The 22148-nt window shown below is 41.8% G+C and overlaps 1 protein-coding gene across 1 annotated transcript in view; it reads right to left on the bottom strand.

Annotated features, from left to right (window-relative positions):
• Positions 1-22148, bottom strand: part of htr4 (5-hydroxytryptamine receptor 4) — a 172193-nt gene that overhangs the window by 14848 nt on the left and 135197 nt on the right. The window contains exons 5-6 of the mRNA XM_030062068.1: positions 18580-18733; positions 10123-10733 (exon numbers count right to left, since the gene is read on the bottom strand). Coding sequence (XP_029917928.1) covers positions 10123-10733; positions 18580-18733 — 765 coding nt within the window. The remainder of the gene's footprint in view (positions 1-10122; positions 10734-18579; positions 18734-22148) is intronic.

Genomic DNA, 22148 nt, shown 5'->3' with positions numbered 1-22148 from the left:
GATACACTGTTTATGTCAACAATGCCTCATCTGACCGGTTTCGTTGGCATTGTGTCCATCCCATCACAAACAGATAGCTGTGCCATCTCCTGCCTTGCTTTGCATTTTCATGAACACGGTGTTGTGACATTTTCAAATTTTAATGCATTCTCCCTGAGCACTTGAAGACAAACTTTAATGGCAAAGAGGCAACTATGGTTGTGATGTAAATTAAAATATAAGCATCACAATGACGTCTTTTCATCCTTTCCTGACCGTGACATTCAGCAGGCAGGCTAAGTATCTTACCTTGACATGGGTTATGATTCAAATCAAAGAAAATCTTCCATAAGATACAGTTCACACTTAGATGAGCTAGAGCAATTGTCTGTGTGGGGACAATCTGATCCTCAGTGTATGACTAAGAGACACTTCAAGAGGACACGTAGCCATTGACAGCTATTAACCCTGGGAATTAACCTGATAGACTTTGCTATAAAAATAAAAAGATAGAAAGGCCCTTTCATCCACACACAGCTGAAGTGATGACTGTGAACTATGATGATTTCATTCACACACACGGCTACAACTCCTCCGCTAAGACATACGAACAACCTTAACTCCAGGCTTTTCATTCAGAGCTAAAATGAGGAGAAATGCAGTGTAGCCTGTGCAAGGGACCACTGCAAACTAAGATTTCCATTTCAAATCTCTTCTGAAAAGTATCCCGTTACTGTTTTGAAACACTGTTATGCAAGTTTGGAGAAGACTCTACATTTTTTGTTTCATTTCATGTATGGGAAACACTGCTTTGCCCCACCAACTTCCCAAAATTACCATTCCACAAAGATTAGAAGATCCTCCGAGAAAAGAGTTCTCCCGTTGTAAAGACTTTGAGGAGAAGAAACTCTGATCGGATCAAAGAGCGCTCCAATTATAAAGAGGCTGTGGGGTGCACAGGAGCCGGCCTTGGAGGTTTGGTCTGAAAGCTGAAACAACAGCTGAATATTTGCATGGTGCTGTTATGGAGACCTGTTTGCACCAAAACAGAACTTAAATATGTATAAGCTTGTTCGCTTATAATTTCAATATAAACTCTGTAGTGTTAGCTCATGCAGCTGAGGTGCAAAAAATGTGCACACGGCTCAATTACAAACACTCTTAGCTCTTTAAACCTCTGCCAACATGCCCTTGAGCAAGGCATTTAACCTGCACTTGGCCCAGTGGGGCAGCTGTGTGAATGGGAAGCACCTCTCGCACGCTCAGTCAACATTTCCTGAATAAGTAAAGGTTAAATAAGTTAAGAGTGATTAAGCCCGTGGTGTGGAAACGCCTGTAGCTCTCCTTGCCAAGGATCAATTCTCCTGTCGCCAAGAGTCTGGATAAACCCATCCTTCACCACAGAGACACATTAATCCAGCTTGTCTTTGTGTGCTGTCTGCAGCGAGTGCATCAAGTTCATATTGGGTCTCTTGGAGGTGCTAATCTTGGACTGCCTCTGCCTGTCTCATCTTAATTAGGGTGTATAAAGCTCAGTCAGCGATCCAAAATTAGTAACTCACACCCTAACTTGAATTTGAGCAATATATGACCCCTTTTCTGTCCTTATTCTCCTAAAAAAGAGGTAGTGCACTGTACTTGCCATTAGCAGCTGCACCTTATTTTCATTAGTCGGGGCAGGAGCAGGTTTTTTTTTTATGAGTGCAGTTTTTTGCACCTCTGTTTTTTTTTTTTTTCCCCTTTGGGATGACTAAAGTGACATAAGACAAAAAATCCCAGAAAAAAAAAAGGATTTGTGCAATCGTCGTTGTGGCAGCCTGTTTATATGAGAAAGCTGCAAGTAAGGACAGGGAGGAGATGTGCACAGATTAAAAACACATCGCCACCCACTATCAGTATCAGGAGTTATCAGGCGATGGTTTGGGGGTTTTAGGTTTCGTTTATTTGCACGTACAGTTTATGTTAATTTAAGCAACCTTGATGTAGTGAAACCGAGAGGGTGGTAATGAGTAGGAGGCTGAGTGTATGCTGTGAATATATGCCTCAATGTGTGTGTGTGTGTGTGTGTGTGTGTGTGTGTGTGCGTGTGCGTGTGTGTCTGTCTGAGATTCATACAAGAAACAGGATGATGAAATGCATCGTGAGTAGTTAAAAGTTCACACATCTGAAGTGTGATTCTTTTTATTTATTTATTTAGACGGCTAATCTGCAGCATTTTCAAAAACAGCTGAAACCGCTCACGGTGATCATGATATAGGCCTATGATATGATATGAAAAAATTAAACTAAGGTGATTAAAAATTTTTTAAAGTTTTATTTATTTATGTATTTATGCACTTAAACCACTGCTGCTTGCATTTGCGCTACTGACTTTTAGGCTGAACTAGTGTAAAACTTCAATTAGAAGCTGATTCCCAATTAAACCCAGACTCTCTTTTATTGGCTGGGTCTCGGTACATTTTTTGTCAAATAAACTCCAGCCCCTTTTAGAAGCTGGGTTATATCAAACATTTAAATCCAATCTGGCTGTTTGACCACCGCTTGTCGACAGGGGGCGGGGCTTCTCCTGACAGTGAACAGTGCCTTTTTCTGGGCAACAGGTGTTGGTTTTCTCCTCACACCATTCTTACTGGAATGATTTAGAGTTTTTAATTCTCAGTCTGAACCCCAGCAGCCTCTGATTATGTAAAAACAGATGTGAGGGATCAGGCTCCGTGCTGAAGCCAGACAAACAGACAAAGGAAAGAGCGCCACCTACAGAAACTCAAACTCCATCAGTGGAAAATCTACACAGAAAGACGTCACAGTCCCGCCCACACTGTTTGACTGACAGGTGATCTCGAAATGGCACTGTGCAACAAAGAGAGAAAGTAAAAAAAAGAAAAAAAAAAGAGGAGCTCACAGATTACCACTTTAGTGATTCAAGACTCAAACTTGTTACGACTCAGAGTCAAGCAGCTCATATTTTTAGAGCTTTATGAATATATGCGACATGCACGGTGGGGCGTGCCATTTAATTAAGGGCCCCTCCGAAACTAATTGAAAATATCACTCACCAATCTTCAGTTTCATTATACGCCTAGTTCAAGAGATATGGATCCTCCTCGCTGTCAGCTTATCTCCAAAAACTTTTCAGGAATGAGGAAAAGAGTGCTCACTTTAATTGACACCTGTGTGTTTTTCGATGGAATACGATGGAGGTTTAACAAGTTTCAAGCACCCAAAGCCACAAAAATGACTCAATATAAAAATACATGACAGGATACCACAGTTTTTGTCTTCAGTCATCGATGGGAATCTCATCAAACACTGAACTGCTTCCTTGACGACATGCTGTGATATTACCTACTTGGTTGAGCTGTATATTATGGACAAAATCAAATATCACAGTGTCTTTAACTGAATACCCTCATAATGATATTGTGATGATGCTGTAGGGATGACTACAGGTGCTGTCCTCATTCACATGCAGGATATTTTTGGTAAACGGTAATGTGGATATGACGACCAAGCAGGTAGAGAAAAATTACAGAGCATCCAGAACACTCATTTTCAAGCCTCATTTTCATGTAATGCAGCCTTTAAAACCAGGAAAAGACAACACGTAAGTGTTGTGTGAAATTTTTCAAAGTGCATCCTTTTGTAGTTTTACGGATCAATATTCCTGCTGCCCGAGCATGTAAAGCACGGGCAAATGTGCGTTTTGGAGGCCAGAACTCTCAGCACTTGGCCAAGTATTTGTTCAGCAATTGGTATTGATCAACAGCCCTATGAACCCTGTCACAGATTTATTACGGTCATTTGGAGTCCGGGGCCAGCAAAAATCTGACTCCGTCAAGCAGAAAATGTGCTTTTTACATCACAGAGGCGAGGGTCATCGGGACATGAGAGGCAGAGGGAAGCGCAGAAGACTCATAAATCATACATCTCATATCCATTTGGAGAGAGTGATACATCACTTTCAGTGTCACTTAGTGTTTGCAGTGTGTGTTCTTGTGTGTGTGTCTGTGTGTGTATACCTGGCTGTCTGCTTGCATGTGCATGTGTGTTCATGTATGTACAGTCCTGCATGTGTGTTTATGTGTGTCTTTGTCAGTGTGTGTGCAGCGCTGTCCTCTATATGCTCATTTGCCACTTGGCGCACATTTTTCCAAAGTGTTTTAAAGCACCATAAGTGCATATATTTTTATCACGGTGGCCCCGGTGGGAATTGAACCCCTAACCCTGGTGGTGTTAAAGCATTGTTCCACCCACTGAGGTACACAGCAGCTACGCAGCTCATAGGTATTCCATGTTTTGTGCTACCAGCTCACATGGCGGTTGTGCAACTGTGTGTGTGTGTGTGTGTGTGTGTGTGTGTGTCTACGTACAGTTATGCACACGGATGAGATGAAGTGCAGCTTTGAGGAGACGAACAGCATCTCGCTGCTGAACTGCCCGCCTGCCTGGTTTCCAGATCTCACGGGAAAAGGGAACACACTAATGGATGTCTTTCTGCGCTCAGCTGCAAATCTCCAAAGTCCAGAGGTGTCAGTGTGCAGGCGAAGCCATGTAGGGCCGTGAGTTCCTATCAATAGCGCGCTGTGAAGTTTAATGAGTGTAGAGGAAAATGTGGGGTGTACGATTTCTGTCTTGCACCAAGGACAAAATACTCCAAAAAAATGCCAAAATAGTTGTCACCATGCTTGTACTGCAAAGCTCCTAAGACAAGTGGGGCAGTACTGCATATGTAATGTATCAAATGTGTGTATTATTTGTACTGTGCACTGCAGAGGCACATTTTGGCATAGTGGGTGGTTAGTAGAGGCTATTGATTGAGTACCTCCTGCAGATGTGTTGGTGTGGTGAATCTCCAAGGCTTTCTTCACATCCTCGCCCTGGATTTTGCATTGCTAATCGCATTTTTCCGTGACCCCCTGTCCTATGTAAGGGAAAAGTCATGACAAGGTGGTGTTCTGTGGAAAAATAATGACCACTGCGGAGATGAAGAACCCCTGCATTGTAATGGAGGGGGGGTTTCCATATTTTTCAACAGGTCATCACTGTATTTTTCAATAGAAAACCAACTCAGAGTTTATTTTTATGTCATTTTAGCTGTTTTTAATGCACATATGTTTAATTTCCTTCTTATTTTGATATGTTCATGAGTAAAGAACTTTAAAATGCTAATGTGTATAAACTGTGCTATATAAATAAGCTTGTCCCACTTGTTTCAAACACTTTTCAATTACACTGTATATCTCACAAACCTGATATAGCTATCTATAGTGAATACGGCCAACTATATTGTCATCTGGTAAACTGGACATTGTCTACTATTGAGGCCATTTGGCAAAATGAACATCAGCGACTAATGATGCCATTTGGCACAGTCAGTAACATGTTTGTGCATGTTGACTGATGTCAAATGCAAAAATCAGCAGTAAATGTAATGATTTACTCTCAAAGAACATAGAGGATTTCCATATGAGTGTAATCACACAACCAGCTGGCTTCTCGTCCTAACTCTCTGGAGCTTTCTCAATGGTTTAGAAATGTGTGAATACAAATGTCACACTGCCTCTACATTTGGTCAAATGGGCATTAACCGCTAAGGGCCTAAGTGCTGGTGCAAGCACACTAATCAATTGCTTAGGATGAACCGTAACTCCCTCAGGTCTCGGGATGTCAACACTGCAACAGATGAAAATGGTGCATTTCTCCCATCTGTACTTCCACCAGTGGACACCATCCCATGTGGCCTGTCACACAGGGTCAAATCACTCCAACAAATTGCTTCTGGTGTTCAGTTACGAGTCGCAAAGGGCCTGAGTGTCACTGTGTAGGAGGATAACGTTTTATGCATCACGTACTAACTCAGAGTAATTCAGCTAACAGTGCAAGAGGTTGAAGAAGTCCCTTTTCATGCCTTTTGCACATCAATCTTGCATCTATCTTGATTTTCCTGCGTATTAAACAGTCAGTAAGTACGCTGTAACACAAAACTCGAATGTTTCTCAACCAGCTTGTTTCTGGATCGACCGGTTAAGCTTCATTTTCTCAAACAGTTCATGAACTTGAGCTCCTCATGAGAATCTCAGTGGCGTGTCTCCTTCAAACACCACAGGTGATGATCCTCATACGGCATTTTATATGAAACAATTAATGCGTCGAAATAGCGTTGAATTCATGTAGATCACATTTTGATTTTGGAGAAATATCTTCACACTAATTAATTTTGCCTCTCTTTCAAGCTACAACTGTTTTGTGACACGTGGATGTTATAAGTACATTTTTTTCTAGTTGCAAAGAGGGCAAGAAGAGGTCATAGATGTTCAGACTCCAAATCACCCCATTTTCAACTACAAATCAAGGTTGAAATTCCACTTGGTCTCACTGGGATGCAGCCATAATTTGGACTTAGTAATTCAGCAACTACTGTGTGTGGTAAAAATGTGTTTTACAGTACAAAATGACTGCATGGGTCAATCCTGCAAACATGGACCCTATGCATTATTAAAGAAGGGAACACAATGTTTTTCAAAATCATACTAATTTATTAGCTGTGAAAGTGTTCAGTGATTTCCCAGTGATGCCAAATGTTATTTGAATGTTTTGGCCTTTGGGTTTGGGTTTTGACTTGACTGATACAAGGTCTGGTGTTTGTGTACATTTAAAAACTTTTCCAGATTTTTTTTTTTCTGCATCTTTAATTTTTTGCACTTTTTGTCTCTGCAGCACCACACTGTAAATCAGTTTGGTATCAGTTGGCCTCTTTATGGCATACCCTCTAGGTCTTTTCTATTTCAGTGTGTGTGTGTGTGCTCGGGTTTGTGACTGGAGGTCAGTGGGCTAAGTCCCACTAGGACCCACTGGGCCAACATAAGTATCCAGGAGGTACTCATTATCTAAATAACTCAAAACCATTAATATCGATGTGACTACCTTTTTATATAATAGTTAATTAAAAACAAAGATAAAAAGGTTAGCTATAGTCAACAAATACAAGTTTTCATCCTGTGTTGCAGCCCCTTGTTCAGCCAAGATATTTTTTTTTTTTTATCTGCAGCGATGGCTGGATGAGTAATGGCCTCTGGCAAAGTGGACTTTGTCCCATATATATTTCTACAGTGATGTAACTGCACTGCTCTGATGCCCAGAAATGTCAGGGACATCCCAAGAGAGTGGAAACACTCGTAACTTGGAAATGCTGAATGTACAACTCTTATGGTTCTTGTGCAAGTGAACAAAAGACTTCAGAGGAGCGGCGGTCTTGCCCCCACAGTGGCTCCATTAGGTGCTTTTACCATTTTCTATCATCAGGATTTTTGAAAACATCAATTACATGTCAGGCCCTTCTGCTGATGTTCTCACTGACTTCTAACAAGTGCAACAGCACGATGAGCTTAATTAAATCGGTGACCGACATTACAAAGCAGTGGAGGTCAGAGGAAGCAGAAGCACAGCCACAGATCTGACATGCTGTAATATTCCTGCTGAAAGCTGCACCAAAGTGACTCCATGGATTTATTTTATCTTCAAATAACCAGTCAGAAGGTCGGGCCAGGCTTTTTAACTGCATGAAAATACAGTTCATATAAAAGTCAAGATAATGAAACTAGTTTTTATAAAGTGTCTGAGCAAAAAATGAATGATAAAGCATTTCCTGGGAAGGTCCTCTGTGCTCTGTATTTATATAAATGAAATTATTATTGTCTCTGTCTCCTCTCCCTCAGGGTTGAGGGATGTCAGCAACACCAACAGAGAATCAGCCGGGTGGTATTACAAAACCAAATACACACCACAGCCTGAGAGTTAGATTATCACAGTGAAATGCTCAAACTACCGCAGCAGAGGTGCCGTAAATTCAAAAGACGTCTAAGCACGTAGACAGAAAGCAAAATGAAAATCACTTTTCTGTGATTGCAAAGCACAAAACTTCTACATAAACTGCACCAGTGAAGCCGCTCGGCGGTCAACAGCAGCTCTGATGTGTTAAAGCTGAAATGCATAACCTTTTGCACACTCTGGCTCTGTGGCGATGAACTACAGCGAAGATGGGAGAGCATTTCATGTCTCGCAGAGTGAAAATGTCACCGACCAACCAGGTAGCACCAACATGAATTTATTATTTAGTGAAATGTTGAAATTTAAAAGTAAAATTGAGTGGGGTGATGTCAATATGTTGCTGTGACAGAAGCTTCACAGTAACTCTGTGTTTTACTCAGAGATTATTTCCCATGTGGCGCTCGCTATTCTGTCTGTATCTGTGTGTGTGAGTGAGATTGTAACTGGAGCGTCTGTGGTTCATTAATCTGGTTTATGGTGTACCAACTCTGTTCTGAACACACTTTATTGGCACTGTCAACCAGGACAGATGCGATCCAACAAGCTGATCGATACTTTGGTCATCAGCCAGTGCAGGTCCCCAGCCAGTGCAGGTATGCCAGGTTTAATACTCACAATACCCCACAAAGGTAATAATAATGATACTGATGTTAGTAATAATAATAATAAAAAAAAAAAAAAAAAAACACTAGAATCTCCAATGGTAAAAAAAAAAGCTCTTCTTAAGGGGTTTAATTGTTCATTGTGGCATGATTTTCCTTGCCCTAAGTTTCTTTTTTTTTTGCAATTTTGCATTTTTTCTGCACTAATTTTCAGGTTATTTCTTTCTTTCTTCGCTAAGTTGCTTATTGCCTTTTTTTCTAATGGTTTTGAAAGAAATCAAGTCATTTTGCACAAGTGTCACAGGTTTAGATGTTTATGAAAGACGACCGGAGGCTCCACTCAAACGCCCTTTCACAAGCAACTGAACAGAAGAAATCTGACGTCGATGGAGGGTTCAGAGGGTTAATGCGTCGAACTGTAAGGACGTGAAAGCAGCCTGATGCTGAAATAGAGCAGGTGTGCTCATTTAACTCTCCCTGGATAAACCGGCATGCCAGAAAAAGAAGCTCGTGTGGTACAGTTGTCATTATTCAGAACCGATAAGATCGTCCTATCCTGAGGAAGGGACAGGGAATGTAAATAAAATGAAGATGAAACATGCCATGGAGCTGTAACAGACCACGAGTAGAACACCAAGCTCTTATCGCGGTGAAACATGTGTTCCATACATAGCAGCGGTAATCACTGTGGTTTCACTCTTGCATTACAAAGAGAGGGCGTGACAAGTGTGTTTGCAGAGATAAAGTCATGCACCTGAACACAAATCTGCACAAGGAGACCCTAATGCTACTCACTACTAAAAATATAGACAGTCCCGCTTCTTGCAGCGAGCTTGGTGAACAATTTTATCTCCATCCCTGAGAGTAACGGTGTGGAGAAGTGAGGTTTTCTCTCTCGAGGATCCGAGGAATGGACAGGTGAGGTCACTGAGAGATATTACAGTTTGTACATTCATTTGGTTCGACTGCACAACATTCAAGAAACAACAGTCTGCAGCGTTAATGAAGCATAAGGGTACCACTGTTTCCACTGACATTATTACTGCAACTTTCCATGAAATCCAGAATAGCGAGCATTTATGATTGTGAATTATATGTCATATTGACTTGAAGACACAACCCATGTTTTAACAAATGTTTTACACCAAATCGTGTGCAGCTACACAACATGGTGTACTTTTAAAGCCAATGTCAGTGAACAGCAACACATTTTGACCATTTTGGCCCATAAAATAATTGGTACGAGATGATTTACATTGCATCAAAAACTGCAAAGTTATTCTAAAAAATGATATCCACTTGGGTGATTGGGTGGCTCATCATGTAGAGCGTGTAGCATGTAATACTAAGGCTAAGCTGCAGCAGCCTGGGTTCAAATCCAGCCAAGACCTTTTGCAGCATGTCATCTGCTCTCTCTTCCCTTTCTTTTCTGTCTCTCTCCACTGTTACTGTCTAATAAAGCCGAAATGCCCAAAAAATAATCTTAAAAAAGAGACACTGGATTACCACGTTATACTGTTGCTCATCACATTTGAGAGCACACAAGGTTCTCAGTATTTCTGAAACACTGAGCACTGAACAGCTGATATTCTTGACTTTTCCCCCCAAATGACAATAATCAGTGACAGATACTTCTTGTTTTACGAGAGCGATGTTCCATTTCCTCATCACATGGAAAACACGCCCAAAAGCCCAAACAACGTGAACAACTTACTTGAGGACGTGCGTCGAGCCGTTGATCTGTGTGGCCGTGCACGGGGCGCCTGGCACCAGGATGGATGGCCTGCGATACCTCTTCCTCCCGCAGCACAGGATGATGAGGAAGGCACGGCGGAAGGACTTGTTCAGGAAGGCGTACAGGATGGGGTTCAGCATGGAGTTGATGTAGCCCAGCCACAGGCAGGCTGACCACAGCTTGTCTGGCACCGTGTAGTCTATGAAGGGGTCCACCACATTGGTGACGAAGAACGGCGCCCAGCACAGGCAGAAGCAGCCCATGATGATGCACAGCGTCTTGGCCGCCTTGGTTTCCGTGCGCATGCGGTGGTTGCGCTGGTGGTCGGCAGAGTCCGACGTCGTGGCAGCGGACCCGCCACTTCCGGTTCCAGCGGCGGTTCCGCTGGTGCCGGCGCCCCCTGCCCGCTGCAGCATGCTGATCTGGAGGGCGTGGGCACGGGCCGTGACATAGATCCTCTGGTAGGCCAGTACCATGAGCACCAGAGGGATGTAGAAGGCCACTACAGAGCAGGTGAGGGCGTATGGCTTGTTGACCATGAAGACACAGGAAGTGGAGTTGTTCCCCTGGCTGTAGCGCCGCTGCTCAATCTGGTTAGAGCAAGATAAAGAGGCAGAGATTGGCAACTTTCAGTCATGCAGAGCAAACAATATTTTTTTGGCACATTTAAATTGGATTGGACACCAAAAAACACATGGGGTTTAAACCACATCTGTTTTAAATATAAGGAACCACCACTGAATACGGGTCTGCTATTTAATGCAAAGGCAAATGATGCCAGTGGTGCAAACGGCACGGAGGAAATCTGAAGCACAAGAGGAGAAAGAGATGCTGGTGACTCCTGCAGTTCATGGATGCAGACTCTTTTTGGTCTGTTCCATGTACCAGAAGTAATGAATTGCAAACGTCAATTTTGTGTGCGCTTATTTGACATGTTCGATCTGCCCAGCACTTTGGCCATGTGGTCATTACTGTGACAGCTAATTTCATGATAGCAAATGACTGGTGCATGAAAACACAAATCCCATCTGGTCACTCGTGCGTGGCTATGTGGACAGTCAGCCTGAACATTTTCCTCCTCTGGCTGCTGTAGTGTTAAATCAGCACTGATGCAGAGTTTAGAACTACTAGGAAACGGTTTAAATTGAACTGTACAGACTCATACAAATTCAGGTATGTACAGACATGCACATGAGCCCATTTAGTCATGCACACACATTCGCAAGCACACACTAATTTACACATCCAATAATCACTCAAACCACCCGCGCTCGGTGCGGTTGGATCTCTGTGGAATAAGAGGGAAACAGCTCCCGAGGGGAAGAGAGGCTCTGCACGTCACCACTCCCAACATCATCTCCTCCTCTCTGTGTGGGATCCAGCGCTCACGGCCAGGAGATTAATAACACACAGATCAATCCATGCCGGAGCGTGATGGACACGCTCGCTCATGTGTAGAGCTGGAACTATTTTTCTTTTTTTTTTTTCTCGTTTTTTTTTTTTTATGAATGAACAGATAAAGCATGTGTGAGTGCAAACTGGTGTGTGCAGCTGTGTGAGCGTCTAGCGTACCTGTGGCGCTGCCTGAATACACACAGCAGAAGAAAATTAAATGTAGAGTTTTTAATAATTGAATAAAGTGCACACAAACTACACACACTCTACCCTGAGCCCCTTGAACGTTTCACTGCTCTTTTACTATGGGAATAAGGACTGCGTACTGTTTACAAGTGCAAGATTAAGTCATTTATTAAACTTCCACCACAAAAATAGCTCAGCAGGACTATGACTATAGAAAAGTCTTTACTAATCATCCAAGGCGACAGTGCAGGAGAACTGTAAAACAGAAATATTCACTCAATCTTGCAATATTGGCTACTTTTGATCACGAGTAATGGTGTAAAAATCTTTCATGTTTCTGTGATTGTTTTTTTTCCCCCCAGAAGACCAAAAACTCAAAATCAGAGCCAAATTAGCAACAGAACTGTGCACAATGCAAATTACACAAAATAAATTCGTAAGAAAGTACCATAATTTTTTGGATGGTGCACCCAAGACACACTTGACTGTGCTTGGGGCTTCCTGTTTTCAAAAAGGATGTTTCTCCACTTACTAAAGTTAGCAGTGACCTGTGCTATGTACAGTTATTGATGATGGGTATTAACATTTCAGGGCTGAATCTTTTAATTGAATCAAAACAAACTGGAACAGACGTCTCGACAGCGGAGCGGTACGACAAAGTTGTGAAACAGCGGTTGTTATTCAGAAAAAAAGACAGTACATAAAAATAAGACTCAGAATGTGTTCCTGGGCCAATCCACTGAGTTTTTAACAGCACCGTGTGGTAAAAAGTGATAAATAGAAACAGTGGGATGCAGCTGGAGCGCAGAGCCCCGGTCGTGTTGTTAAGTTTTAGAGCGAAGTTGCAGTTTGTGCCAGAGCCGACCGGCTACTCAGAATATTCAACAGTTCTAATTAGACCCGCGGAGAGACGCTGCCACCGCTCTGCTGCTGCACATCAGCTTCAGACTGCTGTTGTGCTGTTTACTTAAACACGCATGAGTGTGTGTGTGTGTTGCCATAATGAGCCAAGCCTCCTGTTGTCACTCCGCTCAGTAGAAACTTTGGCTGGCGTTCGGATAAAGGCAGACAGGGGTGAGCGAGGTTAATGGTGGCTAGAGATTGTCTCTCTCTCTCTCTCTCTCTCTCTCTCTCGCACTCGTCCGCCGCCCGTACACACTCACTTCGTCTTCTCTTGCCAGCATGTCTGCCTCTCTTCCTCGTCCTCCCTCACTTTTTAAGCTTTACTTCCATTCGTTCATTCATTCATTCATACTTAATTAATTTGCTCATTAACTCACAATCAGTTTCAATGTTCATTTGTACTTTTTCCGCCAAATTGAAACACTGCAATTGTCACTTGTGCAATGTTTAATGCTCCCCATGTGACATTATTATCATTATTTCTACTCATGTCTATTTATTTCATGCTGTGTCCAAAATTGCACGCTATGGACGTTCTCTATATGTGCACTAGTTCGACATACTTTTGTGTGTGACTTAACAGTATGAGGCTTTTTAGACGTATTGACGTAACCATGGTAACCCGTGCCAACCTCCGCCGGCGTCTGAACGGACAGCAAGCGAAGGCACGATGGCTCTCTTTGGGTTTTTGTTTTGTTCACTTCTCTGAGAGGAAGGACTGAGGCCGCAGGTAAAATCTGCTCTGTTCACGGGCGTCTTGGTCACCAATTAACCCTTTAACTCACGGAATATATAAAATAACTGAGAGTTTATATGTGGTATGTATCTTCTGTGTGATTAAATGGTTTGGCATGGTGTCCAGCGTGATTTTCAATACACTCAGTGTCCACTTCATCAGCTCCAGCTGTCCACTCTAATGCAGTTCAATTTTTACCCTTTAAGAAAGTTTATAATGTTCAGTTTTTGTTGGGGAATGTGTAAATTTAATTCTATGTTTATTACTGAGGTTGTAGTTTGCAGAGGTCTTGTACTGGGCTACATTATATTGAGGTGTTTCTAATTTTTTGTCCTCCTTACTCATATACAATGAGGGGGACAGAATACTGTCAGTAAAATGCAGTCCAGTCCAACAGCAGCACTAACTATGAGCTCAATGCCAAACATATAATTGAATGAACACCTCTATTACTGTGACAACAAGAAAACCTGAGCATTACAGGCAGCAGGAAAGGAAACTTTATGGCACAACAGTTGTATGAGACTAGGGATGAGATTCGAGAACCGATTCTTGTTAAGATCCGGTTCTCAGTGGTCTGAATCCTCGGACTCGTTTGCCGAAGTGCTTAACGATTCCGCTATTGAGTCCGCTGCGCATGCGCACGCTGCGTTGCTATAGAGACAGCACGGCGTCGAGGCAGAGGCGTTCAAAGGTTTGGTTATACTTCATGCGGAAAGACGAGAACAGAGCCACTTGCAACGCTTGCAAAACTTCTTTTTCGACAAAAGTAGGGAGTACTAGCAGCAGAAACATTTGTCCACACAGCAAGCAGTTACTTTGCAGGAATGTCACGTTTTCGGTACGCTCCGGAGTGACGCTAACGCTAATGAATCTCAACCAGGCAGCAGCAGGAGTACGGCTAAAGCTAGCATGGCTAAAGCTAGCTTTGTCTAGTAACATGTTAAACCGATACATTAGAGTTCCTGACTTGGTTGTATTTGTCACTGCTGGACTGGTTTTATTTTTGGCAGCTCAGCTCATACACTCTTTTAAAAAGGAAGGAGCAGTGTCTAGTAACATTTAAAAAAAATCTGAAATTCTAATGTAGGATTAAAATCCAGTAACACTTTAACATGTCAGTTTTGTTTTTGGGTCAAAGTGAGAAGAGATTTTCTTTTATGCGTCAGGTTTGTTTAAAGTTATTTAAAATGGATTTATTTATACATACTGTATACGCTGTAGGGCTGGTTATCAGTACTCAATACCTTTTAAGCTATAGATACACACGGCGTAGTGTCATCAGCGCGTCATAGCTGGGGGGCGGAGTCACCTGGGTGGAAAACATTGGTTTGCTCTCATTGATTCCCATTCATTTAGCGCGATTTTTGAATCCTTTTTTCCAGTAAAATATAGATTTTCAAATCAATACAAATGGCTTACATCAACTCTTTATCGACAGCCGACAAAGAACGATACCTGACAAAGCTGGCCAAAATCGGAATTGATCGTTGTCCCTATGTTATTAAGGACTGGACAGACGATCCAACTCAATGGCCTCCGAGATATTTACAACTACCTGATTGAGTCGCCTGGTAAGATACACTATTACATTTTCTACAGCTGTGTTCAATTAAACGTACCTTAATATCAAACAGCAAGAGCCAGTAATGAATTAATCATGTTTATGGAGCTCATTTGAGTGAATTGCAGGTAGGCTAGTTGTTTTGACACATGAGCTGACCAATACAGATGTTTGCTCATGACCACCTCTTAATCAGTTTTTTTCTTCTTAAGACTCACTGGCTATGTTGCCGCCCTAGGCGAAATTACTGGCTTGCCCCCTTCCATGTTACAACTCCTACCGACCTGACCGGTACCGCGGCCGGCCCGCCTGATGCCGGCTGGTATGCGGATAGCTTGCAACCACTTTGTCCTTCTAATAGGCTCTGTTTTTATGTTTGGCAAACGTATAAACTTTAATTCGGGGTTTTTTGCGATATTCGATGAGCAAAACGTCACACAGCAGCTCTTGACCATTGTCCGCTCGTTGTTTTCAATGGTCGCTAAGGCTTTGTTTTCCACCCAGGCTAAAACCGGATGTGACGTTTGTGGGCATTCCTGTCTAGCTCCGTGTGTATCTATAGAGTGGTGAAGTCCCGCCCACCCACTTCCGGTACATGGGTCCTCAAAAGCAAAAAATTATGAATGCGATCCAATGGGTAGATAAAAATTATTTTCTGGTCCCGTTTGAATTGTGCCATGGATTTCACATATGTTGTTTGTGATATTTAAAGATAATTTTTCAGGCAAAGAAGACTACAATTCAGCGTGAAGAATACTAATAATGTTAGGTTTTGTGTGAGCCCGCTTTGTGAACTACAACTCTTCGCTGCTCTCGGTGCGAAGGATATACGTCACCACCCGCACTGGAAGCCTACAACAGACATGGGAATTTCTCTGCTCCGTGCTGAGTCGGCCTTCGGAGACACGGACAATCGGGAACAAAACAAAACGTGACGTCACATACGCGACACAGTATGTAGTCTTTCTAATTGTGTTTTCTCAACAGCATTTAACTGAACAATGGCGCAATAAACGGTCAAACTCTTGACATGAAAATTTGTTATTTAAGCCTATAAACAACATTTGTGTAATCCATGGCATAACGACGGGGGGACCAGAAAATAATTATTTTCTGTCCATTGAACACCATTCATTTTTTTTTGCTCCGAAAGGTCCCATGGGGGTCCACCGGAAGGGGCGGGACTTCACCACTCTATAGACCGAAATAACCCAGCACCAGGTAGTATCAGAACTTCTCCAGTCAAATGCTCCTTGCATCTGATCCTTCTGTACCCAGAAAGGGAAAAAAGAATTTGTTTTGTCCAGTTATTTAATTTCAGTCAATTTTTTCAAGTATTTCAATAATTTGAACACTCAAATGTAGTTGTGTAAAAGTCATTTGGATGGTCAGGAGTGGTGGCATTTTAACAACACAGTGATATAAAATAAAGTTAATACAAATAAACCCATTTGTACTTTTTTTTTCTTCCCCTTGCCCAGTGAGATTCGATAAGCAGAATCGGAATCGCTAAAATCCTATCAAATCCCATCCCTATATGAGACTGTATTAGATTGTGCAGGTGGACCTAATAAAGTGGACACTGAGTGTATATTTAATATGGGCATAACATAACAACTTTCAGTGGCTTCAGATAGGGCAAAAAAGCCCATGTTGGTCAAACTCTAGTATAAATACCCTCAATTTTCTCTACTAATGTGTCTATTTTGTTTTTCTATATTTCATCCTACAAGTATTTGCTGAAGCAGCGACCAGATTTCCCCACAAGGATCATTCAGGTTTCATGTCATCTTTGCTGTTTGTCTTTCTTTCTCCCTTTATTTATTTTAGACCTCCATCTTATTCTAGATGCCTCCGTCAGTTCAGAAAAACCCACTGAACAAACAGTCAGATTGTGATGCGCGGTTTTCCTCGTGACAGTGACTCACTGTTAAACACTGCAACTTTTCTGAGAAACTGAAACAGCTTGACTCCGTGTCTGTGGTGTCAGTGGCCTTTTCCCTCTGTCTCTGTCTCTGACATGTTGATGCTGTTTCCATGGGAACGCATCGGGCATTTCCTTCTGCTTGGAAATGATGCTCTTCAGGACTTCAGTGTGTTTTCAATGTGTGTCAACTCTAATCGTTTTACATGTTTACATATTGTTATATGTGAAGCACGTTTCCATTGTACTTTGCTTCTGTCCGTCTGTCTATCCGTCTCTCTTCAGAACAATTCTTGGCGTGGTGTTTGGACGAAAAACATGCTGACAAAGCTGAGATTTTCTTACACACATAAGTTTGCTATTAATCGGTTTATTTTGGGGATGAATTCTCCTCTTTTGTTGTTGCATTTTGGACATTAAACAAATCATTTCTGTCTCGACTTCTCCTGTTACACGCTGGACACAAACTCTTTTTCTTCTTTCAAGCCGGTCTTTCTTAGTTTGTCTAGTCTCAGCAGCAAATTTATTCAACTTGAATCACACTCTCTTTCTTTGTCCTCCATGCCAGTGTTGTGTCAGTTGACCGTAGCGGCACATTAGTGTTGTAAACGTACGTCTCCGGTTGAGATTTATTGTATTTTTGGCTCCATCTGCACATTAAACCACTCAAAGCTCCTCAATGAGGTCTTTCCCTTGGAGTACATGCACACACACACACACACACACACATACACACAAATCACCCCTGTGTCAAGGCACAGCGTGTAATAGACCCGCTGGTCCACCACAGGAAAGTGTGTTCGTGTAACGTTTTGTGTCACCAAGGTGTGAAACATGCAAAGATTTATGAAAGAGCAACGCTGCGCTGAGTCACCCGTTACCTAGCATTCGTCACAAGCATAGTAAGAAAAAAAAAGTTGAAATGCTTACATATGATCAAGAAGAGGAGGATAAACAAAAGGAAAATGAAGACCCTATTGAGAAAATTTCAGCACGAAAAAACGATATATAGAGAAATTGCCAGTGATAAATGATATAGATCCTTTTGAATTAGCAGCTCAGGACTGGATTACAGACCGAATGAACTACCTCGGCTCACATATCCGGAAATTGCAAACTACCTAGTGTTTGAATTCAGTGCATACACTGGCCGTGAGTTCAGAAATGATAAACCATGGGAATCACTTTAACGGTTTTGCAGTGGATGGGTGCAAATTCACAAACTGGAGAACTGCAACAGCACAGCTGAACTCGCAAAGGTAAGGTGACCCTCTTTGTGGCCCGTGTTGCCGGTAAAAAAAAAATGACATAAACGCCAGAAAAATGAGTAGCCTTAACGTTTTGGGTCATAGTTAGTGACCAGGTTACTGGTTCCCAGTTGGAGGCACACCGGTGTACATCCTCACCTGTCTGAAAATGTATAGAGAAAACTTTCATCAACTCAGGAATTTTCTCAACTGTTATGGATTTTCTTCTCACAGCCGCCACCCATGCCATCTGGTGCCTTTTTGTTGGCTCCTTCACATGTGGCCGTTAGTTTTTTTCCACATAAGAAACAAGAAGAAACTTATTTTGATTAAGCGATCTGCTGTGGCAGTGTTTAACGCAGCATGGTTTCCCCTGGTGGACCGGCGGGTTTGATACACACTTAGGCATGATCTCAGGTTGCAAACACACACACACACACACACACACACACACACACACACACACACTGAGAGTACCCACCACGTGGTCGATGCCGATGCTGTTCCAGCCTTGCATGATGGGCAGGAAGGAGATGAAGGTGGGAATGACCCAGCAGCCGCCAATCATCAGAGCCACTCGCATCGGCGTCATCTTGTTCCGGTAGACCAGAGGCTGGCAGCAGATGGCGTAGTACCTGCACATCACATGAAAGACACCGATCAATACAGCAGAGACAGGCTGCAAATAGCACAGTACCCGCAGACAGGGAACACAAACTAATAAAATAATATATTCAGCTGAATCAGTCACTTAATCAGCATGTAAATGTTTGGCGGTAGACGGCGTTGCACCTGCAGACAGAGGATGGAAATGCATTAAATATGATAGATTATAATCTATCAGTCAATCAGTCAGTTAATCAGAACACCAGGCATCAGGTAATTAATACCTACAGAGAGACAGACGGAGGGAAGTCAAATATTCCAATTAATTAATTATTTTTTTATTCAATCAATGAGTCAATCAAGTCGGTGAATAACATTTGTCATGTTGTGATAAACAAAGGAAATGATAATGTGTCTGCAGACTGGATATTTGAATACCAGTTATGATATGGTCTAATATTTATGCAATCAATCAATTAATCAAGCAAGCAAGCAAGCAAACAATACGTCAGATTGTTTTAACGGGCCGGCTGCATTACAGAATATTAATGCAACTTCACAATCAAATAATAAATGTAATGTATCCAATACAAAATAAAGCAATAAATTAATCAAAGGGGTCATTTTTTAATGTTTTAGTAGCGGTTGGAGCGTATAAGTAACAGACAATAAAAAAAAGGGAGTATAGAAAACTTATAGATAAATGTTTTGCTACTTCCTAGGAGTTTGTGATGCTCTTGTCCTTTCTCTTGGTTGCTTTTTGCTTTTACTGGCTTTTTAAATTTTAAACATCATTTCTATCGAGAGTGACTTGCAACAGCAAAAGAGACTTTATTTCCCAGATCACCCAAAAATTGCGAGCGACCAAAAATAAAGAGTCAAACTCGGGGTCAGAGTAAAAAAGTGAAGTCTGCATTTATGTTTGTTTATCTGTAGGGACATCCGTTGTTTCCATTTTGTGACAAAAAGCACTTCATAAATAAGTTTGAATTGAATTTAGCTGTGGTTAGACAGCGCTGGATGTGTCCCGACGTTCAGACTTGATGCCCTTTCAAATAAGCTGTATTGGCAGGATGAGGCAATTTGTGCTGCCAAAGCATTCACAAGAATATGCAAACCAACAAATAAACAATCATCAAGCACAGGAACATTAACAAATCAAATTAAAGCTGTCTCTGTGGCTGCCTCACATTTTCTGTCCTCGTTTCTGTTTTTTTTGTTTTCTCTCTCTCTGTCTCTCATCATCTCTCCCCTTGTCACATCTCTCTGCCTCTGCTTCTCTGTCTGTGTCTCTCATACAAAAAAAAAAAAAAATCAAATAATCAAATAATAATCAAATAATAAGTGTTGAGCACGTGGTTTTCCTTAAACAAATGAGAACAAGTATAATAATGTTGAAACAAGGTGGAATAAGGCAGATCAGCCCACTAGGATCAAGAAAATGACATTTGATTCATGAAAATTCTGGAAGCAAATGGATTAGCGTTGGAAACAAATGGGATTATCTCATGCACTAACAGTTTTTCTCACTTGTTTAAAGAAAAAAACAGATTTTAATGACTTCAATTAGATTTTTTTCTATCCTCATCGCTCCACTTTGCTGTTGCTATCTCTCAAACTCTCTCTCACTCTTTCTCTCTCGCTTCCTCTCTCTCTCTCTCCTTGCCCTCCTCCTCCTCTCTGCAGTAATCCTTTCCTTTCACAATAACTGCTCTTTAAACCTTTCATTTTTATCAGCGACGTTAAGCCATTTTCCATCTCAAAAACCCATCTATGAGCGCAGTCAAACATCACAAATCTCCTGTTGCGCCGGGCCGATGTTATCAAACCCCGACTGAGGCGATGGCGTCAGTCGGCTTTATCGCCGCCTCTTCGGAGGTTATTCAGTAAATTGTTACCTGGCCTTGCCTGCCACGCGGCCGCTGCAGACGGGAAGGGTCAGCAGCGTCTGATCACTGCGACATCCCATAAGTTGGTCTCCTTGACCTTTTATCGGCCTCATAAGTGCCTGTTTCCAAAGCAATGTGGGTGGGAGACGGAGTCTATTGTTTGATTTGTTTGATGGTGACCCTTTTCTTCCACAATCCCACAGAGTGCTGGGCATTCACCAAGGAAATACACGGTAACAATCGTCATTTACCAAGGAAATACGTCTGCAGCGGAGCCAGCGGATGCTCAGAGCACCTGAAGTATGGCATGGCTTGTTGCAGGTCATCAAAGGTCAGGACAGAAGCTACCGGCTAAATAAACTGACCATTTCTCCTCAGTTTGTCAATCAGCATCAGACCAGCCGAGATGTGGCACAGAGCTTTAATCTGACGGGTGGAGATGTGAGCTCTTCAGCTACCGATGGTGTCAGCCGTGGCCTTTCTCACATCAGCTTTAGTACTACAAACCTCCAAAGTGCTTTTTTATAAAGTCTTTAGCGAGACAGGTTATTGCTGAAAACTAATGAAATAACGAAAACTGGATATGAAAACTTTTTTTGTTGTTTGAAATAAAAGTGAAAATAAGTGAAACTGTATTGAAACTAACTAAAATAAATAATAAACTAAAATTACAGTCTTCAGTTTTTGTCTTTGTCAGTTTATTTGGTCGTTCATCTCTCTTAAGTGAACACTTTGTTTTAACGGTACAAGGTTCTGTTGAGTTTTTACTACACAGTTTTTGAATCTTGACAAATACCACATTACAAAAAGACTAAAACTAACACCAAGACCAAGCAAACCCCATTTAAAAACTAATTAAAACTAAACTGACACAGAAAACCAAAAGTCAAAAGAAAATACAAATAAAAAAAAGAATGCAATACTATAATATAGTTTTTTTTATTATTTTATTTATGTTAGCGATAAAAAAAAAGCACTAGTAAGACTTGTAGCTGGCAAATTATTTTCCAGTTTGACCTTAAGCAGCCCCACTAAAGCCACTGAAACTGGATTTTCGAATCTCTCAGATTTTGGTGGATGATGAAAACAGTTCTCAAGAGTGGCACTAAATTAAAAAAAAAAAAAAAAGTCTAGTTTTAAACTGGGCTTCCTGTCGCTTTAAGCACAGAAACTAGCAGTGGTGTTTGTGCTAAGCAGTGCAAAGCTATTCTCCTTCATCACCCATCAATTCACTCTCCTCCTCCTCCTCCTCCTCCTCCTCCTCCTCCTCCTCCTCCTCCTCCTCGTCTTGTTCCTCCACTCCAGCTGAGCCCATCTGACTCTCTCTCTCTTTCTCTCTCTCTTTCTCTCTCTCTCTCTCTCTCTTATCACACCAAAGTGATGAATTCACGACGCCAAAGATGGATACAAAATAAAATATGAACGGCAACTCGAGGCTTAAAATTTTAAAGAACACTCAAAGTCAAAAGTCTGTTTTTTTTTTTTTTTACTTCCTTTGTTTCTCTCTGACCCAGATCTGTCATTCCTGCTGGCCACTGTCCTCCTCTCCTTTCTA

The sequence above is a fragment of the Myripristis murdjan genome, chromosome 10 (assembly GCF_902150065.1).
Source record: "Myripristis murdjan chromosome 10, fMyrMur1.1, whole genome shotgun sequence".
Taxonomy (NCBI): Eukaryota; Metazoa; Chordata; class Actinopteri; order Holocentriformes; family Holocentridae; genus Myripristis; species Myripristis murdjan.
Note: the sequence above shows the minus strand (reverse complement) of the source record. Positions and strands in the feature narration are given on the sequence as shown.